The sequence below is a fragment of the Synchiropus splendidus genome, chromosome 1, assembly GCF_027744825.2.
Source record: "Synchiropus splendidus isolate RoL2022-P1 chromosome 1, RoL_Sspl_1.0, whole genome shotgun sequence".
NCBI classification, from domain to species: domain Eukaryota; kingdom Metazoa; phylum Chordata; class Actinopteri; order Syngnathiformes; family Callionymidae; genus Synchiropus; species Synchiropus splendidus.
The window spans coordinates 49872889-49894343 of NC_071334.1; the positions used below are offsets into that span (position 1 = coordinate 49872889).

At 43.6% G+C, this 21455-nt stretch overlaps 1 protein-coding gene across 10 annotated transcripts in view; it reads left to right on the top strand.

Moving 5' to 3' along the window:
• scn1lab (sodium channel, voltage-gated, type I like, alpha b) overlaps nucleotides 1–21455 on the top strand; it is a 30533-nt gene that overhangs the window by 4593 nt on the left and 4485 nt on the right. For 2 of the 10 annotated variants that reach the window (XM_053854667.1, XM_053854669.1), the window contains exons 2-23: nucleotides 10–329; nucleotides 397–514; nucleotides 755–845; nucleotides 1121–1249; nucleotides 3682–3773; nucleotides 4763–5059; nucleotides 5616–5679; nucleotides 6757–6898; nucleotides 7173–7379; nucleotides 9678–9956; nucleotides 10109–10516; nucleotides 10744–10876; nucleotides 10939–11177; nucleotides 11244–11417; nucleotides 12111–12467; nucleotides 12633–13148; nucleotides 16006–16189; nucleotides 16654–16808; nucleotides 17120–17491; nucleotides 18670–18945; nucleotides 19512–19565; nucleotides 19644–19781. In XM_053854667.1, coding sequence (XP_053710642.1) covers nucleotides 63–329; nucleotides 397–514; nucleotides 755–845; nucleotides 1121–1249; nucleotides 3682–3773; nucleotides 4763–5059; nucleotides 5616–5679; nucleotides 6757–6898; nucleotides 7173–7379; nucleotides 9678–9956; nucleotides 10109–10516; nucleotides 10744–10876; nucleotides 10939–11177; nucleotides 11244–11417; nucleotides 12111–12467; nucleotides 12633–13148; nucleotides 16006–16189; nucleotides 16654–16808; nucleotides 17120–17491; nucleotides 18670–18945; nucleotides 19512–19565; nucleotides 19644–19781 — 4692 coding nt within the window. In that variant the 5' untranslated portion in view covers nucleotides 10–62. Of the gene's footprint in view, nucleotides 1–9; nucleotides 330–396; nucleotides 515–754; nucleotides 846–1120; nucleotides 1250–3367; nucleotides 3460–3681; nucleotides 3774–4762; nucleotides 5060–5615; nucleotides 5680–6756; nucleotides 6899–7172; nucleotides 7380–9677; nucleotides 9957–10108; nucleotides 10517–10743; nucleotides 10877–10938; nucleotides 11178–11243; nucleotides 11418–12110; nucleotides 12468–12632; nucleotides 13149–16005; nucleotides 16190–16653; nucleotides 16809–17119; nucleotides 17492–18669; nucleotides 18946–19511; nucleotides 19566–19643; nucleotides 19782–21455 lie in introns of those variants that run through there. The other 8 variants (XM_053854672.1, XM_053854676.1, XM_053854668.1 and 5 more) reach the window with 8 other exon arrangements.

A 21455-nucleotide genomic window follows, 5' to 3' on the forward strand; every position in this document is an offset into this window, starting at 1 on the left:
TCATTTCAGCTCTGTGGCCCAGCTGAGCCCTTTGCTGCCCTCTGAAGGAGCAGGATGACAAAATGGCACAGCTGCTTGTACCGCCCGGACCTGACAGCTTCCGCCCCTTCGTCCCCGAGTCGCTTGCTGCCATTGAGAGGCGCATCGCCGAGGAGGAGGCCCGGAGACCAAGGGCGGAGCGACGCAGTGACACCATTGATGAAAATGGGCCCAAGCCAAACAGCGACCTGGAGGCTGGGAAGTCGCTCCCGTTCATATATGGCGACATCCCACCTCACCTCGTGTCCACACCTCTGGAGGATATGGACTCCTTCTACAGCAATCAGAAGGTCTTCCTCCTTTCACTTGGAACAATTCCATCGAAAGAAACTCACCTTGTTTCTCCCTCTCTTTCAGACCTTCATAGTATTGAATCACGGGAAGGCAATCTTCCGTTTCAACGCCACTCCTGCCTTGTACATCCTCAGCCCCTTCAACCCCCTCAGGAGGGTGGCTATCAGAGTTTTAGTTCACTCATATCCTTTCACTTTGATTCACACTAATAGGATTATTGGACAACAGTGGGCTGTGTGTGTTTGATGATGGTGAAGTAGCCCAGCAGTTCAAGGGGATTTGGATGTAAATAAAAGGCTGCTGAGAGTTGCATTTTTCATCTCCTACATCACTGAGATCACTGATTTATCACATTAATCCAAAGAACACTTTTTAGTTGTGTGAACACTTCTCAATACGATTTCCTTAACTTCATTCTCCACGATGTTCAGCATGTTGATCATGTTCACCATCCTGACCAACTGTGCTTTCATGACCTTCAGCAATCCTCCAGAATGGGCCAAGAATGTCGAGTGAGTATTGACACTTCCATTGAGCCCAAATGAAAAGTACCAAACTGACTGTCCACGTCAAATGTTTGCATGTAAATCTTGTAGTTTGCATTTTATATTTTACCTTGTTTTTTTCTAATGTTTATGGAGCATGTTAAGTTACCAACAAAATTTCCCTGGGGATTAATGTTTTTCTGATTCTGAAATATTGAATGTTGTTTTACTTATTTTGCAACTCATTAATGCTATACACTGATACTGCCCTGCATTTCTCTGTGTGTGCGCGCCGTCTCCAGGTATACATTCACAGGGATTTACACGTTCGAGTCTCTCATAAAGATCTTGGCCAGAGGCTTTTGTGTGGGGAAGTTCACTTTCCTTCGGGACCCGTGGAACTGGCTGGATTTCAGCGTCATCCTTATGGCGTAAGTATTATGACAAGCACTGTTAGGGTGAGAGTAACGTGATCTGGCGCAGATTAAAAGGCCAGAGGCTTTCAGTGCTAACCAGCACATCATCCTCTGATGAGCCAGCGAGCAGTAGATGAAGACGGGATAAGACAGACCTGGTTCTGTTTGTGTGGGTCCAAGAGCTCAGAATTATCACCTGCACTTGAGCTGTACTGTGTATGTGGGATTGGTTTATATATTCTTCTGAGGACCAATTTTAGGGGGAAAAAAAACACATTCTTTTGAGGACATTCGGCTTAGTTACCACCATTTTGCCGGTCCTAACAGGGTGAGGGATAAAACGTCAAAATAATTAGTTAGTTTTAGTAATTAAGTTCAGAGTCCTGGTTAAGGTTAGCTGTTTGTTTTGTATGGTTAGGTTCAGGGGGAGAGGCTGGGGAAAGGGTTATGGCAATGAGAAGTACCTACAAAACAAATAGTAAGAACAGAGACTGTGCATGTGTGCGTGGGCTTGTTGATCCTGCCCCTTGGGGACCAACTCTTGACAGAGCATTAGTCCTTGTGGGGACCTTACGTCTTCGTGGCGACCTGTTGCCGGTCCCCAGTGGTCCAAACCTCAATTTTGAGGATGAAGTCTTCCTCAATCTCAATGTGGTTATAATTGAGTTTAAGTTTGGTTTTAGAGTCCTGGTTGAAGTTAGCCATTTGTTTTGGATGGTTAGCTTTAGAGCGAGAGGCTGGGGAAAGGGTCATGCAATGAGAAACTTCACAATGTCCCCACAAGCATAGAAATACATTTGTGTATGTGCATGTATGTATGTATGTGTGTGTGTACCTGATTGATGCTGACTGACCAATTCTTGACAAAACACAATCCTTGTGGGGACCTTAGTGGGGACCATTTGACTTGACCCAACAAATCCTAACTTTAATTTAACGATGAACATGAAGATGAAGATGAGGATGAGGATGACAGTTTAAGTGATAGACTGGGGAATAGCATTATGTCAATGAGAGGTCCTCACGAAAATAGATACCAACATGTGTGTTTGTGTATGTGTCTAAACATGAGGTCGTTTTTGACCCACATCAGCCTCACACCTCTATGGCAGCACAACACATCCTCCAGCATTAGGTCACAAGGTGTGTGGCATTTTGAGAAGGATATTTACTGGTATGATAACAGAATTTTCCCTCAAGACATGTCTTGAAAGAAGGTCCTCATCCTGCATCCTGATACCTAGAATGCTCTGTTGTACAAGTTCTAGATGAATGTGCTTGATGTGCTGGTCATCCGGTCAACACAATAGAGTTCAATCTTTGGATGAGAAGGAGGCCATTCGACATTGGAAAGAGGTGCCCCTCATGATCGGGCAACAATGGTGGTTAAACAACTCTTTCCTCCTCAACCTGGACCTTTGGGTGCAGAAGATTGGGAGCACAATGGATACTTTTATTTTTACTTTGGTTTCCATGCGCCATCTGTGGAACAATCTTGACAGCGAAGACAGCCCAGGGAGGGAGGACGGTCAAAAGTGCTGGCCAATAGTTTGGCCACACCTCTCATTCATTGTGTTTTCTTAACTTTCATGTCTCTGTAGGCATCGAAACTGTCAATGAACACTCATGGCATAGTGCAGTGTAATTACTCAAAACACGCTTTATATTTTAGATTCTTTAAATGGCCATGCTTTGCTTTGATCACTGCTCTGCACACTCTTGCCATGAGCTTCCCGAGGTCATCTCCAGAGGTGGTTTTCCAACACTTGACTAGATCATTAAGCTCATTAAAAACAAAGCAAAGTGTTCTTCTTTGAGTCAATAAAAACATATGTAGAGTCATTCTTTTTCTTTGCCACATAACTCCATATATCCTGCTTCATATTTATGATGTATGCAGTATGTATAAAGTAGTAAAAAGTAGAGAAAAAACTCAGAGTGAGAAGGTGGCTCAAAACCTTTGGCCTGTATGTAGTTGAAGGGACCTTGAATGTGAGCTAAACTGTTGAATGTAGAATCCTGGGGTTCCTTAACCTTGAGGGATTATCTTGACTGAATGTAGACCTTCTCAGCCCACGTTAGAGGTTTCTCCAGATGTGCTTCAATGTGGTAACTTTTTATTTAATCCTGCAGGTATATAACAGAGTTTGTAAACCTAGGCAATGTTTCAGCTCTGCGAACATTCAGAGTGTTGCGAGCTTTGAAAACTATCTCAGTAATACCAGGTAAGGCCGCCCCGGGCTGCTGCCCGTGCTCCTGCCATTGTCTCTGTGCGTGACTGTTTGCCGTTCCCCTCCTGCCTCTTCCCTCCTCACCATGACCCTTCCTTTTGTCTTGTCTAACCACGGTTGTCTGGTCTGTGTGTGTGCGAACGTGTGTGTTCCCATAAATTCCCACCTCCCCTTATCCCTCCCCCACATCCTCCTCTTCCAACTCCTCCCTTGCAGATATGTCACAGAGTTTGTGGACCTCGGCAATGTCTCAGCACTGCGAACCTTCAGGGTTTTGCGGGCCCTGAAAACTATATCAGTCATCCCAGGTGAGAGAGCCATCTCAGCCAAACAGCTTCATGAAATGCTAATGGCTGTCTGGCGTTTCGCTAACTTCTCAGCTCATCTCGCTGTTGCCAAACCCGACGATGGACGTCGCTGTCCCTCGCCTTGGCCAGTGAAAGCTGGAACCTGCCATCAATCTGCTGCGATTGACAGGATTCTGAGCTTTTTTTTTTAAAAACGTCCTTTAAGGCAGAATTCTTTTTGGTAGAAATCTATTCTTGCCTTGGGAGGCTTACTAGTCGACTTTGTGCACCATTTGTTTTTGCATGAGACATTGCAAAGCCGATTTTCTGGTGGCAAGCACGTGTGTGTAGGGTTTCCTCTTGACCTTGTTTTTTCCTGTGCATGTCCTGTTTGATGTGTGTGGTTTTGGAGACGTTGCTTTCCATAATATAGTGATGCACTTGCAACATGTATTCTGTAGTGACATCACTTTACTTGACCCGACTGAGCAGTAAAACTATGAATGTCTTCCTTTTTCACTGCAAGGACTAAAGTAGCACTGTTAACACATCTACTTGGATACAGCATAGATTTGTGTGCTTCTACAAAAGTTAGTTTTCTGTCAATGTCAGAGCTGTAGAATTAAAAACAAACTAAAAAGTCAATGACACAGTTGCTGTCGTCAGATGTGATTGTTGACCTTCTTGCTCATTCAAAAATGTGATTAACCTTGAAATTTAATGCCTCTTCACGCAACACTCCTAGAGGAGCAAGTGGACCATCAAAATTACACATCCACTTCGACAACCCCTTGTTTACATTGCACACAATCCAGTGCCTTGCAGTTGAGCTGAAAGGAGAGGTCTGTTTGACCTTTAAAAATCAGATGTCAAAGGTCAAGCTCATTAGAAACCAAGTCAGTCGTCGCTCACCAAGGCAACACGAATCTGGTCATGAAGTGCTTTGCCTGTCAGCAAATCGCAACAAGTAATAATCGTGTCCTCACTGTCCCCCCTCCTCAAATGTTTAGGCTTGAAGACCATCGTTGGCGCGTTGATCCAGTCCGTCAAGAAGCTGTCAGATGTGATGATCCTCACCGTTTTCTGCCTCAGTGTGTTTGCGCTTATCGGCCTTCAGCTCTTCATGGGCAACCTAAGACAGAAGTGTGTTCGTAGTCCGGAATTTCCCCTCCTCAGCAACGCCACCAACAGCAGTGATGGCGCTTGGAACGACACCATGCAGTTCAACTTAACTCTGATGGACTGGAACACAACGCTGAATAGCACGACGAGCCACTTTAACTGGACCGAGTACATTAGTAATGCTGGTAAGCAAAACGCTGCTGCGCATGGTGGCTGCCAGGAGCATGATATCGTTGGCTGTACAGCAGCCACATCTAACTTGTGGGGATGGTTACAACAAACGCAGGGAGTCAAATAGTGATGAGGCTTCATGAAACGCTCCTTATTTTCAGATCCCACTAGATGGCGCTTTCTGCTCTAAAATCTTTGGATATGAACCACCATTTCAATGCGACCTCACATCATTTTTAAACCAGGAGCACCATCTAGTGGACTTTGAAAATCAGGACACTGTTTCATGAAGCCTCATCAGTCCATCAATAGAGTCAAGTATGGAGGAGGCAAATGTTGTGATCTCAACAACAGCTTATTACCTGGCATTTCTACATTGTCACTTCCTGTGACAGCCCTAATGAAGGAGATGTGAGTCATCTGCCACGAGCACACAACAAACTCTTCAGGCCATCGCTAGCTGAATAATGAAAAAATGGATAGGGACACGGTTTAATCCATTACAAGTGACATCATTTCCTTTCGATGTGAACCCTGTTGTCTCACCAACTTCCTCTGACTCTCCTCTAGATAATTACTATTACCTTCCTGGCCAGCGGGATGCTCTACTCTGTGGAAATGGCAGTGGTGCAGGGTAAGACCTGATATCTTTTCCATTAAATACACTGTTGGGTTTTAACCCTTTGATTGCTGGTGAGAAGAGTATTGACCGCTGCAGCGTTCCGGTCAGAGAACTGGAGTCTTCAGATGAGTTCCAAACTTTTATTTCCCAGATGGGTGCAATGATCAACAGGAAGTTTCTATAAACAACATAATCACAGTGAGCTCAGAACTGTATAAAACGGTAGTGCAGTGCACAAACTACGTCATTCAAATCACACAAACACGCAAGTTCTTCATCATCTTTAACACTTAAACAATCCCAACCACACAGCTGTTTCACCCGGACACCTACACACGTAAACAGCAAAGCGCAACACGGCAATGGAGACTGCCCTGCTCCGTAACTTCAGCCAACCACCCGAACCGTAAAAGTAAAAATAAACATCGCCAGCTCCGCACTCACTATCACACACGCAGCAACAATGACCGCCCGCAATAACTATTTACAATATATATATATGAGAACGGAAACTCACATTGTCAGCGACTTCCATGAACATGCAGAAGAACATGCGGAAAAGTACGTGTAACTGTTATTCTCTGCTGAACTTACGTAACTAACGTAATTACTCGGGCAGCCACGGAAACAGCGCTGCAGTGAGAGGAATTCTCAACATACACTGCATATTTTAGGTTTTACCATAAACAAATTACAGATATACTGTCAGTGACACAGATGTGTTGCATAAGTAGTGATGGATGAAACGGTGTCCTTAGTTTCAGAGCTCACTAGGTGGCACTCTCTGAATTTGAACAACCATTTCAGTGAAACCTCCTTGTCCTTTTTAAACCAAGAGCGTCATCTTGTGGGCTCTGAAAATAGGGACACTGTTTCATGAAGCCTCATCAGCCCATCACTTTGCTTAAGTATTGTTATCAACAGTCATGGCAAATGTTGAAGCAAGCACGATTATAGGTTCAATACTTGGATGGTTGATTTAAAACCAAGCGGAACATGATCCTGATTGATCCATGAGTAGCTCAGTATTTAACATTGTTTGTGTGTATCGTGAAACAACCTGAAAGAACCATGCTTGTGTCTTGGCAGGCATTGCCCTGAAGGCTTCATATGTGTCAAAGCGGGACTTAATCCAAACTATGGCTACACCAGTTTTGACACTTTCAGTTGGGCTTTCCTCTCCTTGTTCCGACTGATGACCCAGGACTATTGGGAGAACCTATACCAACAGGTTTGTAGAGTTGTCGTGTGGAATGTTTTTGCCATTCGGTCCTGTCTCTTATCGGGAATTGTGCATGATGTTTCAAAACAATGAGTGTGTTTCACAGCTTTTGTTTTATTTTGAAGCACACAAGCAACAATTGGCTTTTCAAACGTAGAAATGAACATACTAAATGGCCAGAGTCAATTATGCTCTTTCGAGTGTGGGATTATTCAACATGTGAACAATGGCTGAATCAGCTGTTGAAAGTCCAACAAAGGCAGCATGCGTTTTGTTTCATCAGACACTGCGTGCAGCAGGAAAGCCGTACATGGTCTTCTTTGTGCTGGTCATCTTCTTGGGCTCTTTCTACCTGGTCAACTTGATCCTGGCTGTGGTGGCAATGGCCTATGATGAGCAGAACCAGGCGACCATTGAGGAAGCACAGCAGAAGGAGGAGGAATTTCAGGCCATGCTGGAACAGCTGAAGAGGCAGCAGGAGGAGGCCCAGGTCAGTTATTTATGCACATATATATATAAATATATGTGTGTGTGTCTCATTATTATGATGATTAATATTAAGGAGCCACACCCAATGATAATAATGCTTGTTTTTGTCCCAATTTTGCCCCTTCCCGACCAAGGATGGTAAATGCCCAGTTGTGTTAAGACTGCATTTGTTCCTATCATCAACTCTGGAAAAGGTTGGGACCAGCAAGTGTTAGAGATGTGTAGAGATGTTATAACCAAACATCTTTCTGGGTGTGGGGAGAGCCCATTACTTTTTGAATTGATGAGAATTAAAATTATAAGAAGTAAAGCTCAGTCCATTCTGCCACCAACCTGTTTCCATCATGTGTCCTGGCGGTATGAGCGAACGTCAGCCCTATGCACAACGGCTGTGATCTTCTCATTTAGTTATTATAATGTTCCGTTGGAAATTTTTCTATGACGTGTTGTAGCTTCCTCGTGTTCTGATGTTTCCACTTTGTTTTAGCACGTGTGATCATATGAGATTTCTGGCTTGAAGCTTCTTGATCGGTGCTGGGACAGAATCTTTCTGTGTAACTTCATTGGTCATCAATGCTTTATCTTCATATGTGGACTCTCTCACAAAAAAAAAAAAAATAGCATATTTCCTATTCAACATAGAATGAAATAGTTTCTAGTTCCAGTTCCCTTTAAGGAGAAACGCTAGGACTTTCCACAGGCATCTGTTTTTAATTTTGATTCCTCTCACTGACTCACCCTGAAGTTGTCCTTAAGTGTGAGCAATATGATTCCATAATCATTAGAAGCTTTGTTCGGCCGTTTTTCTAGTCATTTCATCAGAGGCTTTAATGTGTGACTACCTCATTGACCCACCCCATGCTAATGAGCAGCCTGTCTTCGGGCTCTCTGATCCTGCGGTGTTTTGTTCCCCCTGTCTTAGCCCAGAGGGCAGGCCTTCCCCCGCTCAGTGCTATTCAGTTAACATCGACAGAGTCCCAGAATCGCTTGCACTTTTCAGATTTGGTTTCTTCAGATTCATGGTTTCTGGTCTTAAAAGGTAATTTAGAATGTGCTGAAAAGGCATCTGCTGCCAAGTCGCAGATAAGTATGGATTTGTGCTGGTGTTTTAACAAATTGTCTGAAATGCATGGGTCTTTAAACGACTGCCTACCAGTTTGTGTATTCAAATCCTGCTTTCACTTGAGCCTCAGACAACAACATTTTTGGCAGACATTTATCCTTCACTCCACACTAGAATTGAAAAGAGCAACCACTTTACACTCCTCATGAGACAGCTGTGTCCTTCCCATTCTTCCCTTAATCTCACTTACGCCTGTTCAGATTGCTGTTGTCGCCATTGATTGACGTTGTCGTGGCAATGGCTTAAACATTGTGTGCAGATGCATTGTTGCTGCCACTAGACGGCTCAGATTTGTGCTGATAATTAGCGTGCACGGCTGCCTTAAATCTGGAGGGGTCGAATAGAGGTTAACTAAAATGGCGACATCCAGATGAACTATATGGAAACCATGGTCAATATTCAGTGATGAAACGGTAACGTGTACCGGTGTTTGTGAAGCTCATCTTGAAAGGTAAACGTGAAGCTGGTCCTCAAATCCATCAAACCGGTCAAGCACAGGTAGTTGAACCATTCAGGCAGAAGGAGACTGTTAACAGGTGATTGTCAATTTGGTGCTGCTTGTTTCAGCTGACTCCTCATTGGTTCAACTGTGTGTGCTTGACTGGTTGGAGCCCGTTGAGACCCCTGGTGTATTGTAAGGGAACTGGAGGGCTGATTTTGTATCAGGGTGAAGCACCACTGCTATTCATTTAGTGTGAAATCTCAAGGTAAACTCTCACTTATTTGTCAAAAGGGGGGATTATTTCATGTATTATTTCTACTTCTGGTTATATTTGACTTTTCTCACCACAGACACTCAGGTTTACGTTCCCAGCAGGCAAGTCATGCATTTATCCCATACGGCTTCTCAAGTACCAGGGGATGAAAGATGTCTTATGCAACAGATGACAGTGCTCTAAATGAATGATCCAGGATTGTTATTGAATGAATGGCTTCTTGCTTTTCATCAAAAGACAAAGAATGTTTGGTAACTTTTCTGTAGGAAGTGTATGACTTCATAATTGTTTTGGTCTTAGTGTAATTTTAGTAGCCAGTCTTTGCTTGTTTCTCACCCAATGTTGCTGTGGCTGCTCTCTGTTGCCAGACTCTCTCCTCCGCTTCAGTCAGCGAGAGAGCCTTTCAAGACAGACACTAGGTCACCATGACAACTGTGTTTGTACTCTCATTGGTTGGCAGGTTGCCGCGGCAGCAGCCACAGAAAGTGGCGAGTACAGTGGAAGAGGCGGGGGCACCACTGAGTCTTCCTCAGGGACGTCAAAGCTCAGCTCTAAGAGTGCGAAGGAGCGACGCAACAGGCGGAAGAAGAGGAAGCAGAAGGAGGAAGAGGAAGAGAAGGCCGGCCGGGAAAAGTTCCGCAAATCGGAGTCTGAAGACAGCATCAAAAGATCCAGTTTCCGATTCTCCATTGACGCAAACAGACTCTCCTATGAAAAAAGATGTTCCTCACCCAACCAGGTAGCAAGCTGGAGTTTCTCAATGTTTCAACCTCAAGTTGAACAATAATGTCACGCGTATGACAATAACATGAAGCCCCTGAACTGATACTTCAGTCAGATCTATTAACAATTCGAAACCAATGAAACTGAACTTATACCTCCTCCTTTCAGTCACTCCTCAGCGTCCGTGGCTCTCTCTTCTCGCCACGTCGCAACAGTCGCGCCAGCCTGTTCAGTTTCCGTGGCCGGGCGCGAGACATGGGGTCCGAAAACGACTTTGCGGATGACGAGCACAGCACGTTTGAGGACAGCGACAGTCGGCGGGGTTCGTTGTTCTTGCCGCGGCGTCTGGAGCGCCGCTGCAGTGCCATCAGTCAGACCAGTCTGGCAGCGCCGCAGGTCATGCTCCCTGCCAACGGCAAGATGCACTGTGCCGTCGACTGCAACGGTGTGGTCTCACTGGTCGGTGGAACTTCTGTCACAACATCACCTGTAGGTCTCCTAGCACTGGAGGTGACTCAATGTTTTCATCCTTTATTTTTCCATTTGAAGTCATCTTTCCAAATCACTACGATAGTGGTGAGGAAAATATCTTTTAATTTACTTTTATTGTACGTTTCTTTTGCATTACAGAGTCAATGAAATACCAATGTGATTCATCCATTATTATATACAATGCATTGAGGGCTCATGATTGCTTTATTGTCTGTTCTCATTCATGTTTTTTTTTCCCCAAAGTTTTCATCTGCTGTCTGTAGCTCTCTCTAAGCTTGGAGAATGAGGCGTTCTTTTTTTTTTTTCCTCAGGGTACAACAACGGATACAGAGCTGAAGAAACGCCACTCCAGCTTTCGCCACACCTCCATGGATTATTTAGATGAGCCAAGTGGTCGGCAGAGAGAAATGAGTGTTGTAAGCATCCTAACAAACACAATGGAAGGTAAGAAGGTCACTTTTACTTTTGCATTTCCTTCAACTTACAAGGCTTTTTACTGTGTTCAGAACTTGAAGAGTCAAGACAGAAGTGCCCCCCATGTTGGTATAGATTTGCCAACACCTGTCTGATCTGGAATTGCTGTCCTGCCTGGCTGAAAATCAAAGAAATCGTCAGCCTGGTCGTCACAGACCCGTTTTTGGACCTGGCCATCACAATCTGTATCGTGCTCAACACCCTCTTCATGGCCATGGAACATTACCCAATGACTAAAGAGTTTGACAACATTCTTTCAGTTGGAAACCTGGCAAGTAATCTGAGCACACCCACAAAGAATAATCACATTTTTAATACAAGTTTTTATTGTTTACAGGTTTTCACTGGCATCTTCACTGCGGAGATGTGCTTCAAGATCATCGCCCTCGACCCCTACTACTACTTTCAGGAGGGCTGGAACATCTTTGACGGCATCATTGTCAGCCTGAGCTTGATGGAGCTCGGACTGGCCAAAGTGGAGGGACTGTCTGTGCTGAGGTCCTTCCGTTTGGTAAGAGATGTAGCATCGTATCACTCATTCTTGAGATGAAGAAATCATTTCGGAACCACTTTAGTTCAAGGTGTATGTAAGGTGTGCATGTATAATAAACCTGAACCTAACCAAACAGTATATATATTTGATATATTCGACTTAAGACAACACTATTCTTTCAATACTTAGTAAACGTGGTTTTAAGTTGTCATACATTCATAACATCTTCTATGAAGCCTTATAAATGCACTATGGGGTCTTATAAATGTAATAATAATAATCAGAATCAAAATAATAATATAAATGTATATAAATAATAATAATAATAATAATAATAATGTAAATAATGCATTATAGATGAGAGCAAAGTGTAACCGTAAGTTCTTCCACTGATGCGGGTGGAGATGGATGATGAGTCTGGGCCTTGAAGCCATAGAGGGTAGAGAAAATAGAGGCTGCAGACACCAGCAAAGTACGCTCGTAACATCAAGTTTCATTAACACAGTGTAGTGTCAAAGAGCCACATTATACCACTTACCACAACAATGATGACTTGAGAGTAGTAGAGAGTAGTAGTTAGGATACGGTTGAACCAGTAGTGACTTGTAATTGAATGTATTACTAATAGTGGCTCACAACTCTGAACTTCTTCAACATGTGAACTTGCATTTCACTCATACAATTGTGACAATTGTGTTTTTGTGCCAACAGCTAAGGGTTTTCAAACTGGCTAAGTCGTGGCCCACTCTGAACATGCTGATAAAGATCATCGGGAATTCAGTGGGGGCTCTCGGGAACTTGACTCTGGTGCTTGCCATCATCGTCTTCATCTTTGCCGTGGTGGGCATGCAGCTATTTGGCAAAAGCTACAAGGAATGTGTGTGTAAGATTTCTGACGACTGTCAGCTGCCACGCTGGCACATGCACGACTTCTTCCACTCCTTCCTGATCGTCTTCCGAGTGCTTTGTGGGGAGTGGATCGAGACGATGTGGGACTGCATGGAGGTGGCCGGCCAGTCCATGTGTCTGATCGTCTTCATGATGGTCATGGTCATCGGAAACCTCGTGGTATGATGCTTATTTTGTTATCTTGAATTGGGCTTTTCATTATTTTGATCAGAGAACATTGTTCATTTTCAAATTTCGAGCTGCATTTATATTTTTGATGGCATAACATTACGTTTTTATAATTTTATATATATAGCGGTGACAGCATTTGTTTTTTTCCTCCAGGTTCTGAACCTCTTCTTGGCTCTTCTTTTGAGCTCTTTTAGCGCTGACAACTTGGCGGCAACAGATGACGACAGCGAGATGAACAACTTACAAATCGCCGTAGGCCGAATCCAGCGGGGCATAAACTTTGTAAAGTCAGCAATGCGGCAATTCTTGCTAAGCCTCTGCTTTGGCGGAGGTCGGAAGGGATCAGTGCTGACTGAGGAGAGCAAACCACTGGATGAGCTTCACAGCAACGGCAAGGGAAACTGCATCACCAATCACGCCACTGTAGAAATCACCAAAGACCCCAGCGGGGTGTATATGGCCGAGGGCAACGGGCGTCCAGGTGGAGGACTGGTGGTCGGCATCAGTACTACAACAAAATACCCCGTGGACGATCGTGACTTCATGTCATTCATACATAACCCCAGCCTGACTGTCACTGTGCCTATCGCCGTGGGCGAGTCAGACTTTGAGAACTTGAACACAGAAGACTTCAGCAGTGACTCGTCTGATGTGGAGGGCAGCAAGGAGGTAAGACGAGACATTTCTGTTTCTTGCATCCAATTTTTGTCCAATTCAAAAAGCAGACTGGATGTGGTGGTCGACAGCACACTTGCTGACTCATCTCTACATGAAACATGCTGTGCTGTGACTCATTCTGAAGCACTCAGCAGTGGTGCAGCAGAGGGACAGGAGTATTTATAAATTTAATTTCGAGGCACTGTCCCTGTCTAGATGTGTGTCTGCATCTGATAGAGTGGGTCATATTTCATGGTTAGGATAATGTATGTACACAACACATTCATTATGTGGACTGTGCCTCACTCAGTAATGGAAATGTATACGTAGGATTCCTCATCTTAGACTGGATAGTAGATGCTCACCCTATTGAGGAGAGTGTGAGCAGTAAGAATTGAAAGCTGGTGTCGAGCTGCCACAATGGGTGCGGTGCTGATTCCCAGTGCTCTAGATTTGATGCAGACAGTCTGCTCTTGCGTCATCACTCATCTTGACCTCCAGAACTAATTTTAAGATGCATTAATTATATTGAATGAATGAACATATTCATCTTTGTGACTGTGTCAAATGTCGTTCACAGCTCAACTGGACTCCTCCAAGTGCAAATCCGTCTAGAATGATGTTTTTGTTTTTCCTCAGGGTCAAAAAAGCTGTGAACTTACTGTGTTTAACCCCCGTTTGTTATTGCAGCCATGTCACAGACGCTCTCCAGGTTTTCTGTGAGAGGACAATTGTAAGACATCTTCATTGTACCATAGCACTTACCATGAGGATGCCATTTACAGACCAAAAACATATCTTTCATATTTTTTAGTGGATTGCCCATTTTCGTTCTTTGCCTGGTCTGCCTTCCGTCCCGAAACCCACCTACCCACCCCATTTGATTTATTTACCCTGTCTTCCCATACAGCAGCACACTCAACGCTGTAATCTTTTTTTCCCTTGACCCCTCCCCCCTTTCATGATCTATGTCCAAGCATCAGGCTTGTATGTATCGCAGATACAAATCATTAGGAATGAGCGACGCCACCGATCTCCCATCAACCGACAAACTCATCAGACATACCGTTGATTTCATTGCTTGGTCTTGACTTGATTGGCATCTGGGAACACGAAAGACAGGAGAAAAGAAGGAGGTGGAGGAAGATGAGGGAAAAGACAGACAGAATGGAGGAATGAATTTTGCGTACATGGACAAAATTCATTTGTCTGGTCCGTAGATAATACGCTTTTTCAATGCAGCTGTTTTCTGTGATACTAAATACAGTAGTTAACGTTATTGAGAAACTGGATCAATATTTTGGGGATTGTAACCAAAGACACAAAAAAATGTGATGATATATGAATTGGTTTGTGGGGTGGCAAAATCTGATAACACAACAGGCTGATATATGGGACTGTGATCTGATATGTACCCAACATGAATGTTTATTCAATATATGAGCTTGTACCAAACCAAGAACTTCAGCCGTGATGAAGTACTGCTTCCAATTGATGTTTGGGATATGGAAACAAAAATCTTAAGTCAAGGCAAAGTTAATAAACTGTGCCTAAGCTAAACTTCTTTGAGAACAAGCTCTTTGTGGACTTTGACTTGAAAATGCTGCCTGATTCTTGGCAGTGTTGAAACGCTCAACTAATGACGTTCAAATACAAACATGTATTGACAGTGCAAGATCATAAACGCTTGACTCCTTTAGATAATAGGGCCGTCAACATGTTGATATCTGTGTTATCATTTTTGCTGCACTGCGACTGATCAGGTGAAATTCGCTGAGAAATGTGATGCTTAGTTATGCGGGTGTAATGTCGTTTCCAAGCCCTGTCTTATGCTGAGGGCGTGAAAAGAAGCGGGACGGGGAATTCCTTCCAGAAAACGATGCACTCGTGAGCAGCATGCTTCCATCATCCCCATGCCGTATTAGCTGGGTCTCATGGAAATCAGGGCTGCTGCACTGTCTTGGATGACATGTTACTTTAGCCTTTGCAACACGCAGATCCGACTCATACACAGTAGCACATCTGCAAAACTGAGAGGAAGCCTCGAAGCACTGACAATGTCTCAGTCTATGCAGATGACATCATAATATACATGACAAAGGCAGGAAGATGGTTGCCAGACATCTAAGATTAGCTTGCAGACCAATTCCTGCTGATCCAGGCTAGATGAAGCGGTTCCTTTACAGACTTGTCTCATGAGTTTCAATGCCGGCCACATGCTGTCTTATAAACAGTGCACAGTACTGGTTTTTGCTGGTAAGCTAATGTGGTGATCCGTCGAGTTCTACACCAACAGAAGAAGCTTGTACACTGCTTTCAAGGAATGACAATGACGTGTTTTCATGTCACTCAGGAAAATGCTCACCAGATGTTTTGTGGTACGAGTTTAGATTTAAAATGTGGGAATAAACAGAATTAAACGCGCAGGAATAGCGGGGGTGGGAATGTCATCACAAATGAGTTTGGAGATCATTTTTCAGTGGACATGAAAATACACGAGCACACGTTCTGCTTGAGACTATTTCGGGCTTGGATTGATGATGCACTTTAAGACTGCATGCACTCTTCCTCTGAGAGAGGCCAAATCAAATGTACCCACAGAGTATTTGTACCACGCCAAACTCTACTATGCCATGTGTTGCCAAGCAATCTTATCTTCAGGCATCAGACACCAAATGAAGCCTGTAGGTACATTTGACTAAAGCTGCATGTGACGACAAAAGATACAACGACAATGAAGAGCCCAACTCTGAGCTAATAAACTGCCTCGTTCGAGAAGTATGCTACAGAGTTGTGTTTTGAAGAACGTGTAAGTATAGCAACCAGATGAACCTTCCACTCCAATAACCCAGATCTGCTGTGGTTTCAGAAATCGCAGTGTAACGTGGGACTGTCGTCTTCCTCCTCGTCCATGCAAAAGCTCGACAACGAACCTCAGCAGTTCAGCTCTTCGGAGGGCAGCACTGTTGACATTCGCCCTCCTGGAGATGGGGTGGATTCAATTGAGCTTGAGCCTGAGGAGTCTTTGGACCCAGAGGCCTGTTTCACTGATGGTGAGGGTGGAAGCATATGAGGAGTACACAGGGTGCTACCTGGATTTTAAATGTTGCTTTATACCTCAATTAATGTGCATAATTTAGCTTCATTACTCCATTAATGAAACACATTGTCTGCATCTTAACGGTTTGCTTTCACTAGAAATAAGGCTTTTTAACTCACAGCTCCAAATAAAATCGCAACACCTCATCGGAAAATAAAGTTTAAGAGTGTGCCACACAAACATCTCACTCAGATAGTCACTGCACCAGGTTGCACTTTGTCTACTCTATGGGAGGCAAGTTGAATTATTTACTGCTGCACAAGAAACATTGCTACGTGTCTGGTGAGAAGAGAGTCTTATACAGTATGTCATTCCTTTAGAGTGACCAAATTAGAAAAAGAAAAATGGCAAAGAAGGCACTACTCTTAGTTTCCTCCACCTACTCTGTTCCCCAGTTCATCCATCTTGTGTTTGCAGGTTGCGTACGCAGGTTCCAGTGCTGCCAGATTGATGAAGAAGGGGCTCACTACAAAAGCTGGTGGACTCTCAGGAAAACCTGCTTCATCATCGTGGAGCACAACTGGTTTGAATCCTTCATCATATTCATGATCCTGCTCAGCAGTGGAGCACTGGTGAGTGTTTACCAAGCTGAAGTAATAAATCAAAGCACACGAAACCCAGGCTCATCTGCAGCCGAATTTCACTGTAACTGGATTAGATAAATTGCCAATGGATCTATGTATTTACATCCAGAGTCTGTTGTGGAATCCATGATGAAATGAAATCCCTTTTCCTTGAGAAGAATGCCAAGTATTCCTAATTGTCCTTGTTCTTCCTGTCTTTTACTGAGTCACTGGTGCCACCAATCCACTTCAGCATGATTTCATTATTCATTCTCCCTTTCCTGTCGAGTGCTATCAAATATTTATTTCTCCCTCCTCAGGCTTTTGAAGACGTCTACATCGAACAGCGGAGGACCATCAAAACTGTACTGGAGTACGCCGACAAGGTCTTCACCTACGTCTTCATCCTGGAAATGCTGCTGAAGTGGGTGGCATACGGATTTGTCAAGTACTTCACCAACGCCTGGTGCTGGCTGGACTTTCTCATCGTGGATGTGCGTGTGCTCCGAACACACTCTTTGTTCTCTGATTTTGACCGGTTTATAAATGATGTTCCATTTTGCTCCCAGGTGTCCCTGGTCAGTCTGATCGCCAATGCTCTGGGGTACTCCGAGCTGAGCGCAATTAAGTCTCTGAGGACCCTGCGGGCCCTCAGACCTCTTAGGGCCCTGTCTCGATTTGAGGGCATGAGGGTAAGAGCAAGTCCAACCATTAGCCTCTACAGACGGGCCACTTTAGTAAAACAGCTACCCTAATTTCCGGACTATAAATCGCTACTTTTTTCTCGCGGTCTGAACCCTGCACCTGATACAGTGATGCGGCTGATGTATGGATTAAAGTCATGCTGCCAAAATATTGAGCCTCATCAATCCGATGAAACCACAGGCGTTTTATTCACCTTAAAGCGCTCAAAATGCTGTGTTTTCAGCCGCGTGTCCTCAGCTCCGCCCACAGAGCCGATCTCCCGGAAGACCGGCAACGAGAAGAAGCAGCTGAGACCAGCTGTGGTGCCGGAACTTCGGCCAGGTGACATTAAAGTGCTCAAACGTTTTGAGCACTTTAATGTAAATAAAAGTGAATATAAGAGTTCATGACTCAAGTTCAGAACATTCCCAGTTTGTTTCATGAGTCAGGCTCCATGCTGGACACCATTTTCCAAACTAGTTTAGAAGTGATCCTCATGAATTTTTCAGCCTGTTGCTCCACAGACCATTCTACGGTGCAGACAGCACCACTGCACCGTTGCGGCTCATGTGGGAACAAGATCTATTTTCCTTCTTAAATTTAGTGGGTGGGGCTAATTTTCCGGTGAACTTTATAGTCTGGAAATTACGGTAAATGACAATGTGAATATATGAGCAAAGGAGTGTCCCAACATGTGCTAACAGTGAAATTAGACGCTTTATCAATGTAAATTACATTGTTTTTGATTTGCACTAACAATATTCCATTTTTGGAGGAAGATGACAAACGTTAATTCCAGCTTCTTACTTGCCGCCTGCAATTGTCTGCATGACTTCTCTCGCTGTCTCAGTAGATGATGTTTATGGCTGTTTTCTCTGACATTGCTTGTGTTGTGCTTTAACTTGTAATGTTTTTCTTTGTTGTGTCTTTTTTTCATTTACAGTCAAACAAAATGTTGTGACTTCATCTCGCCTCTTGAAGGTTTATTTCAGTTTCCACTCTCCACTTTTCTTCTTTCAACTGTTCATGGTGTTAGACTTGTAGAGATGCAAGAGAGCTAGTCAATGCACTTTCAAAGTTAAATGAAGTTTTAGAGTCAGGCGATCTCATGTCTTACCTGAGGATATATTGGAGTTGAAAGAGCTTTATTTGCTGTGTTTCTGAGTGCGTATTTCCATCTTGCTAGGTGGTGGTCAACGCTCTTTTGGGGGCCATCCCCTCCATCATGAACGTGCTGCTGGTCTGCCTTATCTTCTGGCTCATCTTCAGCATCATGGGTGTCAACCTGTTTGCTGGGAAATACTATTACTGCGTCAACACCACCAGTGGGGAAATCTTCCCCGTCGATGTTGTCAACAACAAATCTGAGTGCCAGAACCTGGTCAATGACAGCGCCCGCTGGAAGAACGTCAAAATCAACTTTGACAACGTTGGTGCTGGATATCTGGCTCTGCTCCAAGTGGTAGGTTTCAAGCTGCCTCCCTCTAGTGATGAGGCTTCATGTAAGTGTGTCCCTGTTTTCAGAGCCCACTAGATGGCACTCTCTGCTCTAAATTCATTGGATTTGTACACCATCAACCATTATTTTTAGCCAAGAGCGCCATCTGGTGAGCTCTGAAAACAAGGACACTGTTTCATGAAGCCTCATCAGCCCAACATTACCCAGAACGAAATAGTAGTGTCTTATCACTGTGACAAAACAGGGGTCTTCGACTCGGTCCTCGAAGGGCTGGTGTGGTGCAGGTTTTGGTTCCAACCAGTCAAGCACACATAAGAGAACAAATCACGTGTCAACGAAAACCGACAGCACCAGACCGGAAATCAAACTGACAACAGTCTTGTTCTGTTTTTTTTTTTATTTTTTTTGACAGCGCGCATTAAGTTCAGTAAATTGGTGTTCATGAGATTCTGAAACATACTGTCAGAATGTATGAATGGGTAACTACACTAAGACCATATGCACGTTTGATTTGAGGTTATTGTTTGAATTTGAAACGTCAATAGATGCTGAAACTTTTCTTTCAACAGGCAACATTCAAGGGGTGGATGGACATCATGTACGCAGCCGTCGACTCCCGCAACGTACGTCTGTTCTCTCCTCCTTTGAGTTTGTCCTCGAAAAGACATTTGTCTTGGAGTGACTTTTTTTCTGTTCTTCAGGTTGAGGAGCAGCCGGAGTATGAAGTGAACTTGTACATGTATCTGTACTTCGTCATCTTCATCATCTTCGGCTCCTTTTTCACCCTCAACCTCTTCATTGGCGTCATCATCGACAACTTCAACCAGCAGAAGAAAAAGATAAGTTGCATGCAACAGAAGTGGAAGTTGTTTTTCAGACGGGACTCTCTGCATCACTGTGTTCATTAAGTCACATCATGGTGACATCTGCAGACGTCTCATTAGCTTCTGGAGTCAGATCGTATCGAGGCGGCGCAGGCGAGCGGCTCGCAGTCATCAATCCACTCACTTCAAACCTGATCATTCCATTCATCTGATGAGCCAAACAGAGAAAGACATCAGATCTATTTTGGCGGGGTTATTGGAGACGGGTTCAATTCAGTTACTGTTCAAACTCGCGCTGAGATACATGATATGTGGGTGCTTTGTTGTTGAATTGATTTTGCGGGATTCATTTCAATAATATATATATATATTTGTGCAGTTAAAGAAAAATAAATGACAGCATACTTGAGACTTAAAAAAATATTAAGCTGCAGCGGTCTATAAGCTGCGGGTGCAGTGGTGCTGCCTGCACCGTAGAAAGGCTTAAAAATGCATGAAGATCACTTCTAAGCTAGTTTGGAAAACTGCTGACTCATGAAGTAACTGGACAAACCATCAACGTCTCACATCTTTTGTTGACATTAAAGCGCTCAAAATGTGCTACTTTCGCCCGCATGTTTGATGTTCGGACACAGAAAACGGCGCGATGTTTGATGTGACGAAGCTTAATATTTTGGCAGCATGATGCTGTTCAGCCTGTAAAAATCACAATATCATAATAAGCCGCAGGGTTCAGACCGCGAGAAAAAAGTAGCGGCTTGTAGTTCGGAAATAATGTACAGATTCTGACTCTTACTATCATAACTCTTTGTTGTAAAGCAAACAAAAGTGAATTAATTCTTTGTTCATGTTGGTACTAGATGATTTTGACAGTCATGTCCCTAATTTGAAACCTTCAACAAAACCAGACATAGACAAACAAATCAAACCTTCTTTGGTTGAGCTGCCTGCCGACACACATTATCACTCATATGTGGAACATCAGACGCTGCACTTTGGTCAACAACACTCAAGCAACTGTGCTGGTGTAAACTGATGTATGGAAAACCCTTGGTTCACCAATTCAACAGGAGTTATATTAACCTTGTTTTAGCTCGACAAGTACTACATTGTTGTCAGTTTTTGATGATAAATGTGCAAGTACTCCTTACTATTACTATTACTTCGCAAAAAGTGTCACGTGTACTACTTGAAGACCTGAGTGTGAGTGAGTGAGAGTTGAGTCAAGTTTCCTTTGCGCACTAGTCTGAGACTATATGATACAAGTGAAGGAAAATTCTCTACTAGTAGTCAATTTAGAGTTACTTGTACAACGAATAGACTTTAATAGTAATCACTAGTACATTTTTATATACTTCACTCGTAAAACTTTTTTTATGTTAACGAGTAATTGTAGTACAACCACGAAAAAAGTTTTAGGTTCACTTGCACTTCTGATAAAACCTTATGCAAATGGAGGGGTGGGATTGTAGCAGAATTTGCCTCTGTATTTTCAGTAGCCAAGGGGAAGACAGTTATTTCTCCGTGTCCATTTAGAAGCATATAAGGTATACCTGCCGCACAAGTACACGTTTTTGAGCTTGTTGATTGAACATTTTTGTGCTCTACTAGTATAAGTATGCGTGACACTTTGCTTAACCAGTAAGGTGTACTTGTGCACATGTCAACAAAAACAGAGTACTAGTACTC